The sequence below is a fragment of the Bufo bufo genome, chromosome 11, assembly GCF_905171765.1.
Source record: "Bufo bufo chromosome 11, aBufBuf1.1, whole genome shotgun sequence".
Lineage (NCBI taxonomy): Eukaryota > Metazoa > Chordata > Amphibia > Anura > Bufonidae > Bufo > Bufo bufo.
Genome location: NC_053399.1, coordinates 23,301,370 through 23,326,087, shown reverse-complemented (window position 1 = coordinate 23,326,087; position 24,718 = coordinate 23,301,370). Strand labels below are relative to the sequence as shown.

At 45.7% G+C, this 24,718-nt stretch overlaps 1 protein-coding gene and 1 long non-coding RNA gene across 2 annotated transcripts in view; both read right to left on the bottom strand.

Moving 5' to 3' along the window:
- Positions 1 to 24,718, bottom strand: part of LOC120981392 — a 643,721-nt gene that overhangs the window by 195,328 nt on the left and 423,675 nt on the right. The gene's annotated exons all lie outside the window — the stretch shown is intronic.
- Positions 5,156 to 24,718, bottom strand: part of TDRD9 (tudor domain containing 9) — a 147,551-nt gene continuing 127,988 nt past the window's right edge. The window contains exons 33-37 of the mRNA XM_040410868.1: positions 20,763 to 20,859; positions 19,002 to 19,137; positions 18,390 to 18,505; positions 16,107 to 16,179; positions 5,156 to 5,423 (exon numbers count right to left, since the gene is read on the bottom strand). Coding sequence (XP_040266802.1) covers positions 5,322 to 5,423; positions 16,107 to 16,179; positions 18,390 to 18,505; positions 19,002 to 19,137; positions 20,763 to 20,859 — 524 coding nt within the window. The 3' untranslated portion in view covers positions 5,156 to 5,321. The remainder of the gene's footprint in view (positions 5,424 to 16,106; positions 16,180 to 18,389; positions 18,506 to 19,001; positions 19,138 to 20,762; positions 20,860 to 24,718) is intronic.

The window sequence follows — 24,718 nt, the reverse complement described above, 5'->3', positions numbered from 1 at the left end:
AGCATCCCTCAATCAGTATTTGGTGGAAAAAGGTATATAGCAATAGCACCCCTCAATCAGTATTTGGCAGAAACAGGTATATGGCACCCCTCAATCAGTATTTTGTGGAAGCAGTTGTATCGCAGCCCTCAATCAGTATTTGGTGGAAGAAGGTATATAGCAATAGCACCCCTCAATCAATATTTAGTGGAAGAAGGTATATGGCACCCCTCAATCAGTATTTAGTTGAAGAAGGTATATAGCACCCCTCAATCAGTATTTGGCGGAAACAGGTATATGGCACCCCTCAATCAGTATTTGGTGGAAACAGGTATATGGCACCCCTTAATCAGTATTTTGTGGAAGCAGATGTATCGCAGCCCTCAATCAGTATTTAGTGGAAGAAGGTATATAGTAATAGCACCCCTCAATCAGTATTTAGTGGAAGAAGGTATATGGCACCCCTAAATCAGTATTTGGTGGAACTGGTATATAGCACCCCTCAATCAGTATTTGGCCAAAACAGGTATATGGCACCCCTAAATCAGTATTTGGTGTTAGAAGGTATATAGCAATAGCACCCCTCAATCAGTATTTAGTGGTAGAAGGTATATGGCACCCCTCAATCAGTATTTTGTGGAAGCAGGTGTATCGCAGCCCTCCATCAGTATTTGGTGGAAGCAGGTGTATAGCAATAGCACCCCTCAATCAGGATTTTGTGGAAGGTGGTATATAGCACCCGTCAATCAGTATTTTGCAGAAACAGGTATATGGCACCCCTCAATCAGTATTTTGTGGAAGGCATATCACAGCCCTCAAGCAGTTTTTTTGGGGGGCAACAGGTATATCACACCCGTTGCAATTAGTTACTCCAATAGCGCTTGTCCCTGTATATAGCTGCGGTATCGCAGCCGAACTGCACACAACTGCTGCACAATACAAATAAATACACTATATTATGCTTTCTATGTTAGAAAGTATATTATATCACACCTATCGATAGCACACCTATACCAGTCCTTAAAAGGACTTTTGTGGCCCTATTAGCCAGCGTTTGGTGTCCCTAACAGCCTGTCCTGCTCCAAAATGCAACCTCTCCCTACACTTGCAAAACACAATGTAAAATGGCTGCCAGATCGGGTTCTGTTACAGGGTAGGGGGTGTGTCCATGTGCTGAAACGTCTCACTTGGCTGTCCTGTCCCACCTGATGGATGTGTCAAAGTTCCGTGCTATGCAAAAAAATATGGCGCGTGCGAATATCGCCATATGTTCGCATGTTTGGCGAATCGCGAACGAGCAAAGTTTGCCGGGAAACGACCGCCGGGCGAACCGCAAGGCCATCTCTAATCACTATCTGTTTTAAAAGCAGAGAAACTGAAATTTGTAAAATGAAATGAAATATTTTGACTCAAATTTACCACTGTCATGAAGTACAATATGTGACGAGAAAACAATCTCAGAATGGCCTAGATAAATAAAAGAGTTTTAAAGTTATCACCACATAAAGTGATATAAATGTCAGGGTCCAGAAGGGGTTAAATATATGCATTCTTCATGAAATAAAAATTCTGGGGTGTCTACTCTTACAACTCTGCATTGTGCATCCACTTTTATTCCTCCTATGAATGTATGAATAAACTGACCACTAGGTGATACTATTCCCATTCTATGTGTCTATGCAGAGTCCAACGCTGTCCAATCAATGATGACTGTGTAGAAAAATGCAGGGCGAATAAACTTAGGAAAAGCATAATGTAAACCTCTAGATAACATGCTCCAGAATGGAGAACGCAAATATTCCCTAAAACAGATATGCCTTGAGAAGGGTATTGTTAATGAACAGATGCCTCAATCCACCAAACTAAGCCATGGCAAACGATGTAATTCAGGATAAACAAACATAAATTACATGACGTGCAGCTATTATCATGGCATTGTATTCATTGATGGTCTAAATACAAGGTGCATTGTGGGCCAAACTTGATAAAAAAAATAAAAAAAAAAGGTGGGTTTGACCGTTTCATGTACGCGGGGAGCTCTCGACTCTCCCCCAACAGATGATGATGTCAGAGAAAGATGAGGCAAAATTAATATTTTCCCCCAATACTTTTGTTCTCCCAGGAGATGTGCTGCCACCAGAAGTATCTGGCAGTGGCTTTCTCCGCTCTCTCCATTAAATACTGAGCCGAACATATATGTGGGAGTCAGGAGACATAGCCATTGGCCGAACGATCATTCAGTCGACTGCTATTGAATGTGTATGGTCACCTTCCCCAAAATACAGGAAACAAAGAAAAAAGTACAAATATGGAAAAAATTGCACGTATCAATAGCCGGCCGCATCTCACTGGTGAAAATGTGCATTTTACCTATTCTGAATTATATCATGTGGAATGCGCCGGTAATAATTCCCAAGACAATACTTAAAAGGATAGTTTCTTTATTGACGGATCTGATATGGTGTGGTAAAAAACCTAGAATAAAAGCTCAAATGTATATCCGTGAGAAAGAGGGCGGTTTATCCGTTCCGGATTTGGAACTTTATTTTTTTTCTGGCCATATTAGAAATATGATAAATTGGAGTAACTGACAAAGATACAAGGCGATGCTAGAAGGGATTAATAAAAAATTACTTAAAGAGGACCTTTCACTTGTAAAAACAATGTCAACTAAGTATGCTGACATATAGAGCGGCGCCCGGGGATCTCACTGCACTTACTATTATCCGCAGGCGCCGCTCCGTTCTCCCGTTATGCCCTCCGGTACCTTTGCTCTGTAAGTTATAGTAGGCGGTGTCTTCCCGTGTCCTGTGGGCGTCTCCTTCTCCTAGGCTGCAGCGCTGGCCAATCGCAGCTCACAGCCTGGGAGAAAAAAACCTCCCAGGCTGTGAGCTGTGCGCTGCGATTGGCCAGCGCTGCAGCCTAGGAGAAGGAGACGCCCACAAGACACGGGAAGACACCGCCTACTATAACTTACAGAGCAAAGGTACCGGAGGGCATAACGGGAGAACGGAGCGGCGCCCGGGGATAATAGTAAGAGCAGTGAGATCCCCGGGCGCCGCTCTATATGTCAGCATACTTAGTTGACATTGTTTTTACAAGTGAAAGGTCCTCTTTAACTGCAATATTTTTCAATTGTTGGAAACCGATATATTGATACAACAGCAAACAAATAAAATACCAATATTCTTGTTATGGACTAAAATCTGGAAGGAGGTTAGAGCTATGTGGTCTCATATGGGAGTGCACAAAGATACTTTATTGTGGGATAATAGTTATCTTGGAGAACTAAAGTCAATCCAACAAGAAGTCTGGTGGAAAAATGGAATCTGCAGATTAGGACAGATATGGAAGGAGGGAGATATAATGGGTTATACAGACCTTATAGAAATCTGTGGAGTTGAAAATAGGGATATGACCCTTTTTTATCTTAAATTGAAACAAGCCCTGCGGGCGTCCTTGGAGATCCAAAAATAAAGCAGTTAATTGTTTGATGCACAAATGGCAGAAATCCTTCCCTCAGCAGACAGAGTTCTGGGAAAAGGCGATATTGGCAAAAAAAATGGGGTTTCACGTAATTTTTCTGACAGGGTTACCCAATTTAACATCTTATACCGATTATCTTACTCCCCCAAGGACTTGATAAAGTTCTAAAAAAACTGAAGATTTTAGTTGTAAAAAATGTGGACAGATAGGTGATGATGATGTTCACATACTTTGATAAATACAAAAATAATAATGGCTGCACACACATATAAGCAGTAAAGCTGAGAAATGGGGATCATTCTAAATTCAAGTGGTACTATACCTACTATTGGAATCAATGGAAGCTCTTAGCGCACATTTTGATCAAACTTGTGTTGGGCCCATCCACGAGGCGTCAAGGTGGCTTCCGCGTACGGGTCCCTATCACTAATATACCGCCTCTCTTGGACTTATCCAAGTCCACGTTGTCAGGGCAGTGAAGGAACCAGCTTTATTTGTACTTTGCTCAGAAGCTCCAGGCTGATGGGCGTGTGCTCAGTCTAAAAGAGGAGCCACCCTCAGATAAATATTACAAGAAAGTGTAGACTGGCATATTCTTATTCATAATCATAGTCATGGGTGCACATCCATAAGGCAAACTTGTGTTGGGCCCATCCACCACCTGTCAAGGTGGCTTCCGCGGACAAATGAAGCTGGTTCCTTCACTGCCCTGATAATGTGGACTTGGATAAGTCCAAGAGAGGCGGTATATTGGTGATAGGGACCCATCCGCGGAAGCCACCTTGACAGGTGGTGGATGGGCCCAAAACAAGTTTGATCAAAATGTGCGCTAAGAGCTTCCATTGATTCCAATAGTAGCTATAGTACCACTTGAATTTAGAATGATCCCCATTTCTCAGCTTTACTGCTTATATGTGTGTGCAGCCATTATTTATTTATTTATTATGTTTGCCTTATGGATGTGCACCCATGACTATGATTATGAATAAGAATATGCCAGTCTAAACTTTCTTGTAATGTTCACATACTTTGGTCATGTAGAGTAATTCAAGAATTTTGGGGGAACTTAAGTGAAAGGATAGAGGTACACCATGGGTTTAGAGTTCCGGCAGATTTTGAAATATGTATTTTGGGGGTAATGGAAAGTATAGGCAACTTAAAACATCAAGCAATAGAAACCAAACTTTTATTCTATGCCGGGAAATCTATTATTGGTCGTTGGGGTAGCAGGGTGTCATCTACAATTAAGGAATGGGAGAATTTGGCCAGAATTTCGATTGCCAGTGAAAGATTCCATCTGTCATCGGTAAGCAATATAAAATATAACTAGATTTACTGGACTATGGCAGGAATGGTTGAAATGAAGGGTCCGGGGGGATGATTGGGGGAGGGTGGGGATGATTGGGGGAGGGTGGGGCGGATTGGGGGAGATTTATTATTTATTTATTTTTTTTCTTCCCCCGCCATGGGATCGGCAGGTTTTGGGACAAATTGGGTGGTTACTATGAAGTTGTACATTTACTGTTTACAATGTAAAAATAGAAAAATTTTGTAATTGTCGATGTTGTAATATTATTAAAACAATAAAGATTTAATAAAAATAAAAAAAAAGAATGTGTATGGCCACCTTAATATTCTCAATGTTATCCTGAGGAAAGTAAACGAGGAAAGAATATCTTGCCATGAATCCAACAGGTTTATTACCGTTTCATTACATTTGCAAATCAAGAAACAAAATAAACAAAAAAACAAACACCACAAACTATATACTGCAGTATCACACTGTCATAATCATTATGTCTCATGTCTCCTTTAACTCAAATGCCTCCCATTTTCGGGAGCCATATTAAGAATACTTAGGGATTTAGCATTACAGTTCTATGCAACTGGTAGATATATGAACAGATGGCTTCTTCTTCCACTCTCCCCGTCTGGTTTATGAGGAATTTTGGGTCCACCTGTGAATAAAGGCAAAAACGAAATGTTATTTTTAGACTGACAATTTTTTGCAATTGAATCAGTAGATGACCTATTGTATAAAATAAGTTTTTATTTTAAATAGACTTTTAAAAAATTTTGGGTCATTTTTTTCACGTCACTGTTTGTGTTACAAATAAAATCCTACAGTTTTCACACTGAGCCTCATGACAGGAAGACACTTTCTGTTCTGTAGAGATCACTTCTCAGCAGTCATCCCATCATCACAGGCAGACAGACATAGATGGATAAACTACAGGATCAGCCATTCACAATCGGCAAAGCTCGCAGCTCATCTCCTCTCTACAAAGGTCACAGTGCAGGCTAATAAAACTCTCCCATAGAAGCCAAAGGACATCTCCAGACTACAAGTTCCTATGGTCTGTGTGGCTGCTGTAAAAAATATCTTTGAATGCTGTTAATAGCACTTCAGATGATGGCTGCCCCCATGACCATGTACAGTACAGTAAACAATTTTAAAAAGTTGCAATAAAAAAAATTCAAAACTGATTACAGAAAAATGTATCATTATCCGAATTTAATTGGTGGAAAATATATAAATGATATAAATGATACACTACTCACAAAAAGTTAGAGATATTTGGCTTCCGGAGGAAATTTATAGAAAACGTAAAAAGTTCACGCTATAGTGATATTAAAATAGTGATAGGGGCAGCACGGTGGCTCAGTGGTTAGCAGCACTGGGGTCCTAGGTTCGAATCAGACCAAGGATAACATCTGCATGGAGTTAGCATGTTCTCCCCGTGTTTGTCTGGGTTTCCTCCCACACTCCAAAGACAGACTGATAGGGACCTTAGATTGTGAGCCCCATTGGGGACAGTGTGATGCTAATGTCTGTAAAGGGCTGCGGAAAAAGGAGATTTTTGTGAAACTCACCTGTAAAATCTTTTTCTCGTAATTTCCATTGGGGGACACAGACCATGGGTATAGCTTAGAGATATTACTAGGAGGGACACTATGCAAAAAAAGAAGCTCCTCCTCCTCGGGCTATACCCCCAGGCACCTCCAGGAGAACTTCAGTCGTTGCAAAAGCAGTAGGAGAAGGAGAACGGAAACAAAACATTATGGAAACCATCACACAGCACACCCTAAGGCGTAAACCAAAAAAAAGGGGGCGGGAGCTGTGTCCCCCAATGGAAATTACGAGAAAAAGATTTTACAGGTGAGTTTCACAAAAATCTCCTTTTCTCGTTCATTCCATTGGGGGACACAGACCATGGGACGTCCCAAAGCAGTCCATGGGGTGGGAAAAAAGAACAAATCCAACACCGCCAGGAATAAACGTCCAGTAGTCAAACCGGAACCACAGCCTGCAATACCCTGCGCCCAAGAGCAGCATCAGCCGAGGCCAGAGAGTGTAACTGATAAAACTTTGTGAAAGTATGTAAGGACGACCAAGTGGCCGCCTTACACAACTGGGAAACGGATGCGCGATTGCGTCTAGCCCAGGAAGCACCCACTGCCCTTGTGGAGTGAGCGGTAATCCGCGACGGCGGAACGTGGCCGCGAGCGCGATATGCCGCAGCAATAGCGGAACGGATCCACCGCGCCACGGTGACCTTGGAAGCCGCCAGGCCCTTACGGGACCCTTCAGGAATCACAAAGAGAGAGTCTGAACGCCGGAAGGAAGCGGTAGCCCCCAGGTACACCTTCAGGGCCCTGACGACGTCCAGGGAGTGGAGAGCACATTCCTTGGGGTTCACCGGAGAAGGACAAAAAGAGGGCAGGACAAGATCCTCGTTAAGGTGGAAGGGAGAAACCACCTTGGGCAAAAAAGAAGGCACCGGCCTGTGCACCACCTTATCCTGGTGAAAGACCAGAAAAGGTTCCCGGCAGGAAAGTGCGGCCAGCTCCGAAACTCGCCTGATGGAGGTTATGGCCACCAGAAAAACTACCTTCCAGGTGAGTAAAACCAGAGAGATCTCCCTCAGAGGTTCAAAAGGCGCCGCCTGAAGGGCGCGCAGAACCAAGTTGAGATCCCAGGGGGGCAAGGGAGGCACATACGGAGGAACCGAATGCGCCACCCCCTGCAGGAAGGTTTTTACAGGTCTCAAAAAGGCAATGGACCTCTGAAAAAAGATAGCCAAAGCAGAAACCTGACCCTTTAAAGAACTGAGCGACAGACCCATGTCGAGGCCGGACTGGAGAAAAGACAGCACCACTGGGACAGAGAAACGTAGGGGCGAGTAGCCCGATTTCTCACAAAACACCAGGAAGGCCTTCCAGGTGCGATAATAGATTCGTGAAGAAGCCGGCTTTCGAGCCCTGATCATGGTTCTTACCACCGCATCAGAGAAGCCTCTCTTCCTCAGGATGGCGGTCTCAACAGCCACGCCGTTAAACGCAGCTGCCGTGAATTCTGGTGGAAGAGCGGCCCCTGAGACAAGAGATCCTCTCTGTCGGGCAGAGGCCACGGGACGTCCGCCAACATACGAGCGACGCTGGAGAACCAGGCGCGACGAGGCCAATCCGGAGCGACGAGAATGGTTGGTATCCCCTCCGCCTCGATCTTGCGCAGCACCTTCGGCAACAGAGGAATCGGAGGGAAGACGTAAAGGAGGCTGAACCGCTGCCATGGAAATACCAGCGCGTCCACCCCGTCCGCCCGTGGGTCTCGAGCGCGGGCAAGATACACCGGCACCTTGTGGTTGAGCCGGGAAGCCATCAAATCTACGTCCGGACGGCCCCATCGGTGGCAGATGTCCTCGAACACCTCCGGATGGAGAGACCACTCTCCCGGATCCACCTTGGTGCGACTCAGAAAATCCGCCGTCCAATTGTCGACTCCCGGGATGTACACTGCCGACAATACTGGAACATGAGACTCCGCCCATAAGAGGATCCTCGCTACTTCCCGCATTACTGCCCGACTGCGAGTCCCGCCCTGATGGTTGACATAAGCCACAGCCGTGGCATTGTCCGACTGAACCCGCACCGGGCGAGTCGCCAGGAGAGGAGTCCAATGGGAGAGGGAGTGGAAAATCGCCCTCAATTCCAAAACGTTTATCGGGAGACGGGATTCCTCCGTCGACCAGACACCCTGAACTGTGAGGTTCCGGAGAACACCTCCCCAACCGATGAGGCTGGCGTCGGTGGTGACTATCGTCCAGGAGAACGGAAGGAAGGACTTTCCTGACGATAGGTTCAGGGGAGACTGCCACCAAGGGAGAGACGCTCGAACTTGCCGGGACAGACGAACAGGAGTGTCTAGACCCCGAGGGTTCTTGTTCCAGAGGGCAAGGATCATCTGTTGTAGCGGACGAGTGTGAAATTGGGCGTACGGAATCGCCTCGAAAGAGGAGACCATAAGGCCCAGCACCCGCATGCACTCCCGAATGGTGGGACGTGGAGAGCGTAGAAGGAGCACCATTGCCAGACGAATCTGGGAAGCCTTGGAATCTGGAAGAAACACCCGAGAAATCGAGGTGTCCAAGATCATCCCCAGGAACGAAAGTCTCTGGGAGGGGTGCAGAGAGGACTTGGGGAGATTGATCAGCCATCCGAACCGTTCCAGGGATTGAACCGTGATTCGGATGCTGTCCTCGGCCTGTGGAAGAGACGGAGCTTTTATCAAGATGTCGTCTAGGTATGGTAACAAAGAGATGCCCCTGGTGCGAAGAAGCGCCATGAGAGGCGCCAGAATCTTCGTAAAAACTCGAGGGGCGGTTGCCAACCCAAAAGGTAGGGCGACGAACTGGTAATGACGCCCCCCTATGGCAAAGCGCAGAAAGCGATGGTGGGACTCTGCAATAGGGACGTGCAAGTAGGCGTCTTGAATGTCCACAGACGCGAGAAATTCTCCTGGAAGCAGAGAAGCAATAACGGAGCGAAGGGACTCCATGCGAAACTTCCGCACCCGTAGAAACTTGTTGAGAAGTTTTAGATCCAAGATTGGACGCACTGACCCCTCTTTCTTTGGAACAACGAACAGGTTTGAGTAAAAACCTGTCCCTTGTTCTTCTGGGGGAACGGGGGAAATGACACCACGGTCCAGAAGAGAGGAGACCGCAAAAAAGAGGTCCGAGGCCCTGGCTGGATCCCCCGGAACGCGAGAAGGGAAAAAACGTTCCGGCGGGCTGGACGCGAACTCCAACTTGTAGCCGGACGTCACCACTTCCAGAGCCCAGGCGTCCTGAACGTGAGCCCTCCAGACCTGTTGAAAGGAGAGCAGACGGCCCCCCACCACGAGGGGTGGGGGCACCCTTTCATGCGGAGGGTTGCTTGGGAGCAGGAGGACGGGCTGACTGCGCCCGAGGCCGCCAAGAAGGCTGGGGCTTGAAGAAAGGCTTCTTGCGGGAGTCCTGGGACCCCCCTGCCGATGAGGATGACGGCGTCCTGGCAGTGGAGAAGCGACGAAAGGACTGGCCCCGGAAACCTGAAGGCCGAGACCGAAAGGGACGCTTGGTCCTGGGCTGGGGTAGATGAGTGCTCTTGCCCCCTGTTGCGGCAGAAATGAATTCATCTAGTTGAGCCCCAAAGAGCCTGGACCCTTCAAAGGGAAGGTTAGCGAGGGATCGCTTGGATGAGGCATCAGCATCCCACACCTTCAGCCAGACCTCCCTGCGCTGAATGACAGAGAGGGCCGAAATACGGGCAAAGAGGGAGCCGATGTCCATTGAAGCCTCACAGAGATATTTAGACGCTTGAGACATCTGGATGATAAAATCCAGAGTATCTGCAGAGGCGTCCTGCTCTGACAGATCCTGGTGGTGGCGCTGCAGCCACGTTGTAAGGGCTCTGGCGACCCAAGCCGACGCAAAGGCCGGTCGCAGGGAAGCGCCCGCCAGCGAGAAGATGGACTTGGAAAGTGAATCCAAACGTCTGTCCACCGCATCCTGCAGAGAGGAACCGTCTAGGACGGGAAGGGCCGTGTTCTTGGCTAACCTGGCCACCGGAGGATCTACCTTAGGGGAAGAAGTCCACTTTTCCACTGTGTCAGCTGGAAAAGGATAAAGCGTATCCATACGCTTGGTGGCCGAAAATTTTTGATTAGGTCGATCCCAAGCTTTTGATAGGACCGCAGTGAATTCCTCGTGAATAGGGAACACGGCGGACTCCTGTTTCTTGGGTGGAAAAAGGGAGAACTCCCGACTAGTGGAGGGAGGAGAATCCCCTTGTATATTAAAAGTGTCACGGACAGCTGCCACCAACTCGGTTACCATGGTGGAAAGCTTAGGCAGGGGTTCCCGCTCCGTGACTTCGTCCGATCCGGACAATTCCCCATCGGATTTGCGCTCCCTGCGAGGGGGAGAGTCAACCGGGCATGCCTCAAGGCGAGGGGGAGAAGCGGAGTCATCCGAGGAGGAATGCTGCCGCTCACGCTGCCTTTTAGAAGTCAGACGCCCTCTGTGAGAGTCGCTGAGAGGGGATGGAGTGGTGGATGCCACTGGAGTAGTAGCCGCCATGCGCTCCATGAAGGACATGGCTGCCTTGGCAACTAAGGCCAGATCAGCTGCCGCATTAGACATGGCGGAGGCCCAGGCGGGTACCGCTGGATCCGCAGGGGCAGAGGGAGGACCGGGCTGAGCAAGAGAAGGAGGCTGATCCTGTCCGGGAGCAGGGCATGAGTCACAGGAACCAGTGACAAAAAAAGGCCTAAGGCATATTTTACATGACTCCAGTGGAGCCTGAGAGGAAGCCTTGGAAGGCTTAGGGGCCCCAGGTTTAGGCATGATGGTATTCCAAAAAAGATTTCCTACCAGGTTGCTGCAATTCCTACCACCCAGGCAACAGCAGAAGTCTCCGGTCACCGAGAACTGAGGAGCTGCACGGCCGCAATCCAGCAGAGTCTCCGGCGTAGGGAGAGACAGAGCTGGACGCCGAGGCTCCGCCCCCTTGGACGCGTCATTGCGGCGCGAAATAAGCGCGCGCGCATTTCAAATACACCCCTTCGCCAGAAACGGCGCAGCGGGGGTTAATATCGGGAGGAGCAGGCCGGCGGGAGCTGCAGAGAGCGCAGCGGCCATAAGATAAAATACACTCCTTCAGTGCCAAGATTGCCGCCGATGCGGCCATAGTCTGAGCTGCAGTCAGGTATCAGTGGAATCACCAGCCCTCCCCAGAAAGGCCCCCTCCCAACGGGAAAAAATGCCCCCAGCCGGTCCTTCTCTAGCTCACCTCAGGTCACAGAGCGCCAGACAGACGACATGAAGGGGTGGGGGGAGGGGGGGGAAAGGAGGGAGATTGAAGCAGGCAATACTTATCTGCACAGCATGCTCCCTCGATGTCCAGACCAGCAGGGATTCACCTCTTCAGACGTCTGACTCCAATCAAGGAGAGCAGTGCTCTGGTGGAGGGTAGGCAGCAGGTGTCCCAGCAGCTGGTGGGATGCCAGAGCTAACATGTCGAGCCTGGATCCACTTTTCTTCTGTGGGGGAATGGGAGGTAGCCAGGAACCTTCAGAAGACCGTGGCAGACCCTCCACAGGGGCCAGGAAAGCGCAATGCTGACCTGCGTCCCCATCTGAAACCAGAAAAAAATAACAAACAGGAGAAGAATAAATGTCAACCTCCTTGAACGGACACTAAGCAAAGACTGAAGTTCTCCTGGAGGTGCCTGGGGGTATAGCCCGAGGAGGAGGAGCTTCTTTTTTTGCATAGTGTCCCTCCTAGTAATATCTCTAAGCTATACCCATGGTCTGTGTCCCCCAATGGAATGAACGAGAAATAGTAGCGCTGAATAAAGTACATAACTTGAACACTGCTGCCTATACGGCTACTAACCACTCTTGTCCCAGACTAATAAAACATAACTTTTACTTGTTTATGTTAAAACACAAGTGAAAATAACAAATTGTGAGAGACCTATAGGGTTAAAAACACTGTACCCATGAGACTTGCTATGTATAAGGGAGCACTGCGGTGTATGGATTGGCGGGAGTGCACTATCACCACTCAACCACACACCAGCATCCCTGCTGTATAAACAGATTCCAACAGTGCCTGATAACTGCTTGGCCCCCGTGTCTGGAGTATACACACCAAGATTTAGCAGACCTAAAGGCCGCACATATTAGTATATATATCAGGCACGCAGGTCCCTGCAAGAACTCAATGCAGGGACCTGCGTGCCTGATATATATACTAATATGTGCGGCCTTTAGGTCTGCTAAATCTTGGTGTGTATACTCCAGACACGGGGGCCAAGCAGTTATCAGGCACTGTTGGAATCTGTTTATACAGCAGGGATGCTGGTGTGTGGTTGAGTGGTGATAGTGCACTCCCGCCAATCCATACACCGCAGTGCTCCCTTATACATAGCAAGTCTCATGGGTACAGAGTTTTTAACCCTATAGGTCGCTCACAATTTGTTATTTTCACTTGTGTTTTAACATAAACAAGTAAAAGTTATGTTTTATTAGTCTGGGACAAGAGTTGTTAGTAGCCGTATAGGCAGCAGTGTTCAAGTAATAAATTTAACCCTTCCCAGATAGGGTCCTTTGTAAGTAGTTGAATAAAGTACATAAAATAAATAAATAATTATATCATGAAAGTCTGGCATTTAAGTAGAAGCAGCAATGGTGATTTCCTCATCTCAAACAACTTACTGAAACAAAAGCCAACACCAGTGTTCACACATGCAGGTTTTGGACGCAGATCCCCAAGTACATCACTACTAAGGCTACTTTCACACTCGCGTTTGGAGCGGATCCGTCATGGATCTGCACAGACGGATCAGTTCAGATAATACAACCGTCTGCATCCGTTCAGAACGCATCTGTTTCTATTATCTTTAACATAGCCAAGACGGATCAGTCTTGAACACCACTGAAAGTTAATAGAGGACGGATCAGTTTTCTATTGTGTCAGAGAAAACTGATCCGTCCCCATTGACTTACATTGTGTGCAGATATAGAAGATCATAGAACTGGCGGCACTCACCAGCGTTGATAGACTGTTCTTTATTCTTACAAAAGTTAAGAGAAAGGCACTTCAGCTGTGTCTTACCGCACCATACGCTCCTGCCTGAAGTGCCTTTCTTATAACTTTTGTAAGAATAAAGAACCGTCTATCAACGCTGGTGAGTGCCGCCTGTTCTATTATCTTCCATATCTGCATACTTATACTATTGAGGTCGTGCACCACCTACAGTGTAAAAGTGACAGGTGTTGGGGACCGGGTAATCATTACATCTCTGACGTCTGGCAGTGCTGCCTATCTCTTATTTTCTCAAATCCCTGCATGACTTACATTATGTGTCAGGACAGATCCGTTTGGCTCAGTTTCGTCAGATGGACACCAAAAAGCTGTAGGCAGCGTTTTGGTGTCCGCCTCCAAAGCGGAATGGAGACGGAACGGAGGCAAACTGATGCTTTCTGAGCGGATCCTTTTTTCTTTCAGACTGATCCGTTTTGGACCGCTTGTGAGAGCCCTGAACGGATCTCACAAACGGAAAGCCAAAACGCCAGTGTGAAAGTAGCCTGATACTTCCCAGCCTTATATATTCATTTTCTATCTTTATTTTACTTTCAATAATCTTTATTAGGAGTTTTCAAGAGAATAGTTTACATACAATCAGTTACACAAGGATATATAATATATTATAAACATTGCACATTAATGTTAACATGTTGGGAGAATGCCTAGACCCTCCCAGGAGAAGGTATTTGAGGATACCTCTACAGGTATGGACATACGAGATATGAACAGTAGAGATATCATGCACACAAGCTTTGCACTAATATATTCTATCCACGCCAGTTGCATAATCTGTGACATATCTGCTGTTGCTGTAGCAGAAGCAATGCTTTGGACCATAGCCCCAAACTGCTGCAGTGCATGGGGACGTTGCCAAAAGGAGCCCATGGACAACGCTTGGCATAGAGAAATCGTCACATTCTATTAAACCAGCATCTCTAATGTGATACCCATGTAAATTTCTGTATTCAGCACTTCTGCTACGCTCATAAAAAATATTATTTAAAAAGTTTTATGTGAAGTTAAAGGATTTGTCACACATACAGCTATAGGAGCAATGATCTACTTACACATATATATTTTTTAAATAGTGTGCCAAGAAGAGATAATTAGGAAATACATATTAACGCATGTCCCCCTCCTCTGAGAGCTGGGGGCTGTGTATATGAAAGTGCAGGTTTTTGTTTTTTTTCCAGACAGTTAATCCTGCCTTAATAGGGAACTGGAAGGACATGCTAACCCAGCAAAGCAAGAGGATTACTTTATGAAATTGAATGAATTCTGATAACGGCATCTCCTGGCAATACTGAAGATTAAAATAAAAAATGCCAAATCCAAGTGTCACACATATAATCCAGTCTGATGACCTGGTTTAGCTTTGCAAATGCTCTCCATTTCAAAGTAAAGTACTTCATGACACAGATGTGCAAAAAAAATAAAATGCCCCGTCTCAAATGACAAACATCATTATCATCATCCATATACAGGAGTCTACAAGGAAAAATGATTACAAAAATTAGTTACTAAAATGTTCTCAAAGTCTTAAAGGGGTTGTGTCACCTCCATCTCTCTAGGACAGTGATGGCTAACCTCCGGCACTCTGGCTGTGGTAGAACTACAACTCCCAAGAGGCACACTTGCTTGGCTGTTCTCAGAACACCACAGAAATGAATGGAGTATGCTGGGAGTCGTAGTTTCACCACAGCTGGAGGGCTGGAGGTTAGCCATCACTGCTCTAGGATATGCCACCAATGTCAGACAGGTGCCATTTTCCAGAGATGGGCCTGTAACTATCTTTAGAATGCCCCCCATGCTCTCCATTCACTTCTATGGGAGTTCTGAAATAAGCAGAGCGAGCACACTGCCATCTGTGGGAGGTGCATAGAAATGAACAAACAGAGCACCGCGCAAGCGCTGCCACTGCTCCATTCACCTCTATAGGACTGCCAGAAACAGCAGAGCGCTGGCTATTTTCGGAACTCCCGTTGAAATCAAAGGAGTGCGGCCACGCATGTGGGGCTGTTCTCCATTTACTTTGTTGGTCCTGTTCTGGAGATAGGAGCAAGTCCCAGAGGTGGGACCCGCACTTATTGGACACTGGCGGCATATCCTAGTGATAAGGCACCAATGTATGAGGTGAGACAACTCCTTTAATGAAGTAAAGCTCTGGCTTGAAGACTGTACAATAGTCAACTGCATCCCCGTCCATTCCTTGCAGGATTAGGCTGTGTTTGATCAGTGATCGTGAGCCCAAACCAGAATCCAAGCCTGTACAGAGAGAAGGTAAAATGGACAGATTTGCACATGTTCTGTTTCTGACCCACACTTGGTTTTGGCTCACAAGCACTGATCGTGTGGAAGCGGCCTTATTGTGGCATCACTTCTGACTGCAATAAGATGAAATTTCTTGACATAATCATTAAAGTGGTGTGAGAGGGTTTCCCCACCACAGACTCTGGGTACGTCATAAATGTCTTACAGCCGGGGGTCTCACCTCTCTAGGATGCCCACCAATCAAGAGAACAGAGGTGGCCAAAGAATACAGCATCCTGCAGCAATGTACATGAACAGTATTTGCAACAGCGAGATCATTTTGTTTCTGAAGCCTTTTCATTAGCCAGCTTGTAGGAAGAAATCTCAGAATGCTGATCAGACCAGGACCGTACTAAATCTGCAGTATAGTGAAGATCTCAGAGTGGACTTTACTGAACAAATATGACCTTTTACCTGATTCCACTGGTAAAGCTTATCGTACCACTTTGCCTGTGTCACTTCTCGAGGTTTCTCTTGTTGGAACAAGCTGAAGATGGGAGGAAAATAAAAAAAAAGGTAATGTACAGACAACTGAAACAACGGCAGAAGGCTCATTGACTAAAATTGTTTAAAGCGAACCTTTCACCAGGATTTCACTTAATAAACTATTACCAGTACCTTATAGATTATCCTCATTGTGTTTCAATGCATTCTTGTCCCGCTTTCCTGGGATGTATATTGATGAAAAAAACGACTTATAAAGTCCTCGTCTCCAGCTCCTGAAGTCACGCTAGAAGTCAAGGGGGTAGCCCTTCCCTCACTCCGGGCTGTAACTCCCCTGCCCTAACCCCTCCTCTAAGCAGTGTAACTGACACCCGGCTCAGTCGCCGGGACCACGCTTGTACAGGCGGACGCCTGAGCCGGGTGTCAGTTACACTGCTTAGAGGAGGGGTTAGGGCAGGGGAGTTACAGCCCGGAGTGAGGGAAGGGCTACCCCCTTGACTTCTAGCGTGACTTCAGGAGCTGGAAACGAGGACTTTATAAGTCGTTTTTTTCATGAATATACATCCCAGGAAAGCGGCACAAGAATGCATTGAAACACAATGAGGATAATCTATAAGGTACTGGTAATAGTTTATTAAGTGAAATCCTGGTGAAAGGTTCGCTTTAAACCTTGCAGTTTTCAGGTACTTTTGTAACGATGGCCTATCCTCAGGATAGGCCGTCACTGTCTGATTGGCAGAGGTCTGAACCCCCCACACCCCTACCGGTCAGATGTTCTGCAGTAGCTCCGGCACTAGAACTACACTGCTCCATCTGTTGTGAGTAGTAACCGGAGCAACCAGCTCTGTCCACCACAGACAATGGACGGTGCTGGAGATACTGTAGAACAGCTGATCATGCAGTGTGTCATATCCCCAACAATCAGATATTGATGGCCTATCCTGAGAATAGGCCATCAGTATAAAAGGACCATCATACCCCTTTAAGTGCAACTAGTGTAAGATGTGAAAGATTTGTAAGTGGGACTGGCTATGGCAGTAATAATATCACAGATGTAAGAAGTATATACCAATATTTATTGAGTTACCAAAGGTTCAAATAAGGCAGGCATCACATCATATAAAAAATAGCCTAGCTGGTGGTATGGACGGTGGTAGAACTATTCAGCAATATTAAAAAGGGGTTGTCCGCTTTTTACTATTGATGACCTGTCCTCTTCAACACAATAAAAAAAATAATAATAGAAATTTCACAAATAAAAATGAATATAACTTATAATAAAATACCAATAAAATCTGGTCCAGCAGCAGCCAAAGGCAAGGCCCTCGCCTATATGGTAACTAATGTTCCTATGGCGTGACAGAAGATCAATATTGCAATATAGCAGTTTGTTCTAATTCCTAGAGGGATCAGTGCCACACTGTGATATATTGATATTCAATCGCTCCATTAGTGACCACATACAGCCCTATCTGCATACAATACATTTATGTAATATATACGAACAGTAGCCATATAGGATACTTTTTCATAATATGCAAACTAGGCCTCTGGTGCAATGTGGGTGTCACCATTGCTCTTGTTGCATCCAAGTTCCACTCCTTTCTGTGGCCAGCCCCTCTCTCTCTCTGGTTGGCCAGTGCCTGGCCCTGTCAATCAAAGTAGCTGGTCACAGAAATGAGTGGAGCTTGGGTGCAACAAGAGCAATCGTGACGCCCTTATTGCAGCAAAGGCCTAATTTACATATTAAGAAAAAAAGTATCATCACTCAGGAATGGAGCCTCAGATCAACAAAAAGGATCACAGGTGAACCACAGCTGTATGTCTAGGCAGACAGCTGGATAGGGAGGTCTCTGATGACAGATTCCCTTTAATTAGCAGTAGATGAATCCTTCTGATCATAGAGAATACAATTTACCATAGATCCAAACTGTGTCAGGCAACTCAATACGCCATCAGTGGAAAGAAAAAATCCATTAATTAGAATAATTAGTGAACTGTCCCGTATCTTGAGCATGCGGCTGTAGACCGTTTTAATTAGGTCCTGACATGTTCTGCACTCGTTCATTAGATATGGATGATAGGTTTTAACCCAATCAACAAAATAGCAACTGATGCACAAAATCTAGGATGAGAATGGCGTCTTCCAATGTCTATTGTTTTGTCTACAAACCTTTCTAACATAACGTGCAATCCACATTAGCGAACCCCACACCCGTTATCTCGATTCCACAAGGAAACCAAGAGTCTTACTTTAGCAGAAGTTCTCGCACACCTTCCTGGAGCCTTGCAGTCCTGTCGCTCCCACCGATGGTACCATCAAAACTTTGAGAAACGATCTTGTTAACAGAAGATCTTATCTGATTTATCTGTGAAACGTAACACAAATATAGATATACAATAACGTGCATATAAAGATGTTAAAGGGGCAGAATGAGCTTAAAAAAAGTGTCATCAATTCCCCCGTCACTGCCGTTCCAACAATCACCAAGTCCCCACTGGTCAAAGTCTTTGACTAGTGGGGACCAGGTGAACACTGGAACAGCAGTGGAGATTGGTGAGCAATATTTAAAATTCTTTAATTTATTCTGTCCCTTACTGAAAATAATGTAACCCACGGGAACACCCCTTTAAAGGGACACCCTAGGCTAAAGCTGCAGCTTTTGCAGCGGGTATAGTTGCATATTTTTCAAATTCTTCTTTCAGGTGACTGCTGCAGCCTGACTGCACATTCGGGTCCCAGGCATCAGTAGTCATGACCTTATCTTAGGAACAACCATACCCAGAACGTAAGTACGCAGTCTGGTTACAAGGGCCACTGCCTCTTAACTAAAAGAGCAGATGATCCATTATACACCAGTTTACCTTAAGTAGGTCATCCATTTTGATGCTGACATCAAAAGCCAGTTCAATGTCATGTTCGGGCCAAACTGCGAGATTATTGTATTGCCATCCCAGGCCACAAAGAACGCCTGTATATTCCTCTTTCTTCTCATCGACTCTGATACGATTTACAACAAAATCAAGAAAAACGTTCAGTGAAACCAAGAGCAACTCCTGGTGTGCAGAGGCAGGTCATGCAATGTGATGTGAAGGGAGATCCAGGTCATATTTAAACATGAAAATAGCATACAGGGGTAATGGTTTTAAATCAGTTTACAAACAGCTGTGAAGACATTTGATCTACCGTATATGAAAGTTAACCCCTTCCCGACTGCCCACTGTGTATATATGTCCTATCTGCACATGCCCTGTGCAGATAGCACGTATATACATGTGCAAGCAGCGCTTTAATCCCAGCGCTGACCAGCTCTGGGATTAAAGCTCCTGCAATCTAGCAGGTCGGGCCCCGGCTGACAGACACAACAGGGACCCTGAGGAGAAGACAGGAGCGGTTTATTACCGCTTCTGCCTTCTCCTGTGCCGGCAGGAGAGCGCTGAACCAGCGCATGGCAGAGCCGCTTCCTCTGTTAGTCCCGGGGGCTGTCTGGAGCAGGGGCAGAGGTGCAGGGTCTAAGGAGACCCTGATCAGCTAGCTCTGTCTGTGTCATGCCCCCACAGGGGGCTGTTTTCCCCTGTAACTGAGGTTCCTGTGGATGCCCCATAAAGGAAAAAAAAAAAAAAAAAGGTCAGTGTCCTCCAGAGGCCTTTTAATGACCTCCTGGTGGACATATGTGCCAAAAAGAAATTAAAATATAAGTAAAAAAAATAAAAAATTTAAAATGCAGTCGCTAACAGAAAACGTCACCATAGTCGCCCCATTCTCTCAAACCTATACATGTTATATATGAAAACGATCGTCACAAAATAGGGAACCCATTGCAATAATTAATTTTTGTGTCAGTTTTAATATTTAAGAAATAAAAAGCTATAATTAAAAAAATTATAATTTTTAATAATAATTATCGGTTTTCCTCCAAATTAAACTTAAAAAAAGAAAACAAAAACGAAAAAAAATTCTAATAAAAAGTCCTAAGTGTCAAGTAAAAGAAAATAAAAAAATAGCAAAAATTATTTTGGTAGTCAAACAAAAAGCTACGGTTACTAAACCACCAAGTGCACAAAATCACAAAAAGTTGCCTGGACATTCAGGCCTTTTTTGGGCCCGGTCATGAAAGGGTTAAGTTCTGTTTCGACAGAAAGCTTCAATGTATGCCAATATGCTGTATTAAAGAGTGAAGCCTCTGCATAGAAAGCAATCAAACAGGCTATTCTATACACTTTAAGGAAAAAAAAAATGCACATCATGCCAATGAAGGCCAGTGGACATCCAATGAGTGAATATAGCCCTATAGATATGTTTAATGTACATGGCAAACGTAGGGCTTGAATGTGATTAGAATAGACACTTAAAGGGGTTGTCCGCCTTTTTCTTACCGAAGATCCATCCTTTGGATAGATCATCAGCATCTGATCGACTTCAATGGGGCTGAGCTGCGCCCAGGTTGTGACGTCACTGGGCCTGCGGGAATCAGCGATCAGGCCGCGGTGCTACTGCGAGCACCACTGCCTTCTCAAACAGCTGATCGGCAGGGGTCCCATGTTTCCTTTCACTTTCAAACCTTAGAAAATACTGCGGCAACAAAATTCGAACAAGAATATACCTACTGTGAAGCCAATACATACCTGAGCTCTGTTACAGGAGCAAACAGCATGCTGATCAGTGCAGGCAAACCAGGGATGGATGGAAGCAGTGATGTCTCTCTTAACATTAGCATAGTTCCTAAAAACAATGATAGGACATACCAGTATAAGCATGTGAATACCTGACAAAATGAGCAGATATTAAAAAGAAACACTCCTCTGCTGGATCCTGTCCTTGTAAGGATGATCAGGTTTTCAGCATCATTACATCCAGATCCTAATAAAGGGGTCATATAGCAAATAAATCAGAATCCAAGAGAATTCTAAATTGCGCGCACATATATTCTGCACGGTCATTCAATTTCACAGCAAATTAGAAGGGTATTCCCAATGCCATCGGATATGCAACAAAAATCTTCAGGTCCCCTAACACACATGTGCGTTCCTTTCCATTCACTTCAATGGGAGTTATTGGAAGCAGTCCACAATGTGTTTAGACAGGAACGTCGGGCACCCACTAAGCCTATAGTCACTCATGAAGGACAAGCTGTGAATGAAATCCAGCCTGAGAACAAAAACAAAATCCACATGCACACGGCCGTTGTTTTGGTCCGCATCCGAGCCACAGTTTTGGCAGCTCGGATGCGGACCCATTCACTTCAATGGGGCCGCAAAAGATGCGGACAGCACTCCGTGTGCTGTCCGCATCCGTTGCTCCGTTCCGTGGTCCGCAAAAAAAAAAATATAACCTGTCCTATTCTTGTCCGCGTTTTGCGGACAAGAATAGGCAGTTATATTAAAGGCTGTCTGTGACTATCCGCAAATTGCGGAACGCACACGGACGCCATCCGCGTTTTGTGGATCCGCCATTTGCGGACCGCAAAACACACAACGGTCGTGTGCATGTAGCCTAATTCTATAATTGCTGACTAATTACGAAGAGCAACACAGAAAATAGGGAAATTGGCACGGCATAAGGGGTATTCTGGTTTTAACAAGTTATCTCCTATCCACAGGATAGATCAGTTGAGGGTCGATTGCTGGGACCTTCACCAATCACCAGAACAGGGTCCAGTTCCCTGCAGGAACCCCTGAAATGGAGTGGCGCTGTATCCCCAGCACTCCCATAGAGATGAATAGACCAGCAGTCTGCAAGCTCAACCTGGCACTCTTATTCTCATGATTGGTTGGGGTCCCAGCAGTCCTGTGAATAGTGGATAACATAATATAACTGGGATACCCCTTGAACTACACTGCTCAAAAAAATAAAGGGGACACTTAAACAACACAATGTAACTCCAAGTCAATCACACTTCTGTGAAATCAAACTGTCCGCTTAGGAAGCAACACTGAGTGACAATCAATTTCACATGCTGTTGTGCAAATGGAATAGACAACAGGTGGAAATTATAGGCAATTAGCAAGACACCCCCAATAAAGGAGTGGTTCTGCAGGTGGTGACCACAGACCACTTCTCAGTTCCTATGCTTCCTGGCTGATGTGTTGGTCACTTTTGAATGCTGGCGGTGCTTTCACTCTAATGGTAGCATGAGACGGAGTCTACAACCCACACAAGTGGCTCAGGTAGTGCAGCTTATCCAGGATGGCACATCAATGCGAGCTGTGGCAAGAAGGTTTGCTGCGTCTGTCAGCGTAGTGTCCAGAGCATGGAGGCGCTACCAGGAGAAAGGCCAGTACATCAGGAGACGTGGAGGAGGCCGTAGGAGGGCAACAACCCAGCAGCAGGACCGCTACCTCCGCCTTTGTGCAAGGAGGAACAGGAGGAGCACTGCCAGAGCCCTGCAAAATGACCTCCAGCAGGCCACAAATGTGCATGTGTCTGCTCAAACGGTCAGAAACAGACTCCATGAGGGTGATATGAGGGCCCGACGTCCACAGGTGGGGGTTGTGCTTACAGCCCAACACCGTGCAGGATGTTTGGCATTTTCCAGAGAACACCAAGATTGGCAAATTCGCCACTGGCGCCCTGTGCTCTTCACAGATGAAAGCAGGTTCACACTTAGCACATGTGACAGATGTGACAGAGTCTGGAGACGTCGTGGAGAACGTTCTGCTGCCTGCAACATCCTCCAGCATGACCGGTTTGGCATTGGGTCAGTAATGGTGTAGGGTGGCATTTCTTTGGAGGGCCGCACAGCCCTCCATGTGCTCGCCAGAGGTAGCCTGACTGCCATTAGGTACCGAGATGAGATTTTCCAACCCCTCGTGAGACCATATGCTGGTGCGGTTGGCCCTGGGTTCCTCCTAATGCAAGACAATGCTAGACCTCATGTGGCTGGAGTGTGTCATCAGTTCCTGCAAGACGAAGGCATTGATTCTATGGACTGGCCCGCCCGTTCCCCAGACCTGAATCCAATTGAGCACATCTGGGACATCATGTCTCGCTCTATCCACCAACGTCACGTTGCACCACTGACTGTCCAGGAGTTGGCAGATGCTTTAGTCCAGGTCTGGGAGGAGATCCCTCAGGAGACCGTCCGCCACCTCATCAGGAGCATGCACAGGCGTTGTAGGGAGGTCATACAGGCACGTGGAGGCCACACACACTACTGAGCCTCATTTTGACTTGTTTTAAGGACATTACATCAAAGTTGGATCAGCCTGTAGTGTGTTTTTCCACTTTGTGACTCCAAATCCAGACCTCCATGGGTTGAAAAATTTGATTTCCATTTTTTTATTTTTGTGTGATTTTGCTGTCAGCACATTCAACTATGTAAAGAACAAAGTATTTCAGAAGAATATTTAATTAATTCAGATCTAGGATGTGTTATTTTTGTGTTCCCTTTATTTTTTTGAGCAGTGTATTAAGGAGTGAATCAGATTAGAGTGCCCATACAAAATGCGGCCACAGGGAAGCAGCGTGGCACACAGCAAAACTGTACAAGCTTTGATCACAAGTTGCCAGGGTCATGCAGAGACTCAGAGCACTATGAATTAGTATAATGCCGTGCCACCCTGTGAAACGAGCAGTGTCCATAATGGGAAAATCACACTTCCACACAGAGCGTGTTTTCCGCACCGAACACTAGTCTGAAAAATACATCACGAGTATTCCTCTTACATGAAATCATCTAGTATTCCCTTGACTACTACTGCACACCAGAATAGAGTATACGATAAATGGACCATACAGGGTTAATAATCCACTACCTAAGTCTCTAAGTGGGAACCCTCTGCAAAATTTCTCCCACAGACCTCCCTGCTTTACTCACATGTATGTCTCTCTCTTGAAATAAAATTTAGAAATGTTTTAATAAATTTTTAGCTAAAAAACTTTTTATGATATTTATTAAATTATATATATGTTTATTTTATATTTTTATGATAGATATCAGGTAATGCATACTGAGATTAACCCACCTACCAGATACGCCAAATCTATAGGTGATCCTATATTGTCTAGGGCATGGGTCCATCTTATGCATTACCATTGATATGTATAATTATATATAAATTATTTAGATGTCGCTCAGATGTTTGATTTCCTACCTTCAAAGGAAAAGCGAGTTAATGTGAGAATATAACCAGTTCCCACAAAAGCGATTCATTGCAAATAGAGTTATGTGTGGTTATAAAAGAATTTATGAGATTTTTGTAAGAAACCGCATGAAAAAAACCGCAGAAAAAACCGCACTAAAAAAAAAAAAAAAAAAAAAAAAAAAACGCACCAGAAAACTACATAGGAATTATGGTGAAAAAGCTGCTTGACCAAAAGACTATTGGATCCACAAGATCCTGTTCAGGATTAATAAAGAGCTCTCTTGATAGCCAGAGAAATAAATAATAAAAAACCGCATAAAAAACCGCATAGGAACCATATTGAAAAAACTATATGACTAAATGACTACCAGATCCACAAGATCCACTCCAGGGTTAATAAACAACCCTCTTTGATAGCCAGAGGAATAAAAGCCGGATATCCAGGCAGTTCTTACCAAAGCCACTGAGGAAGAAGGTAGTCCAACCTTCGAAACGCG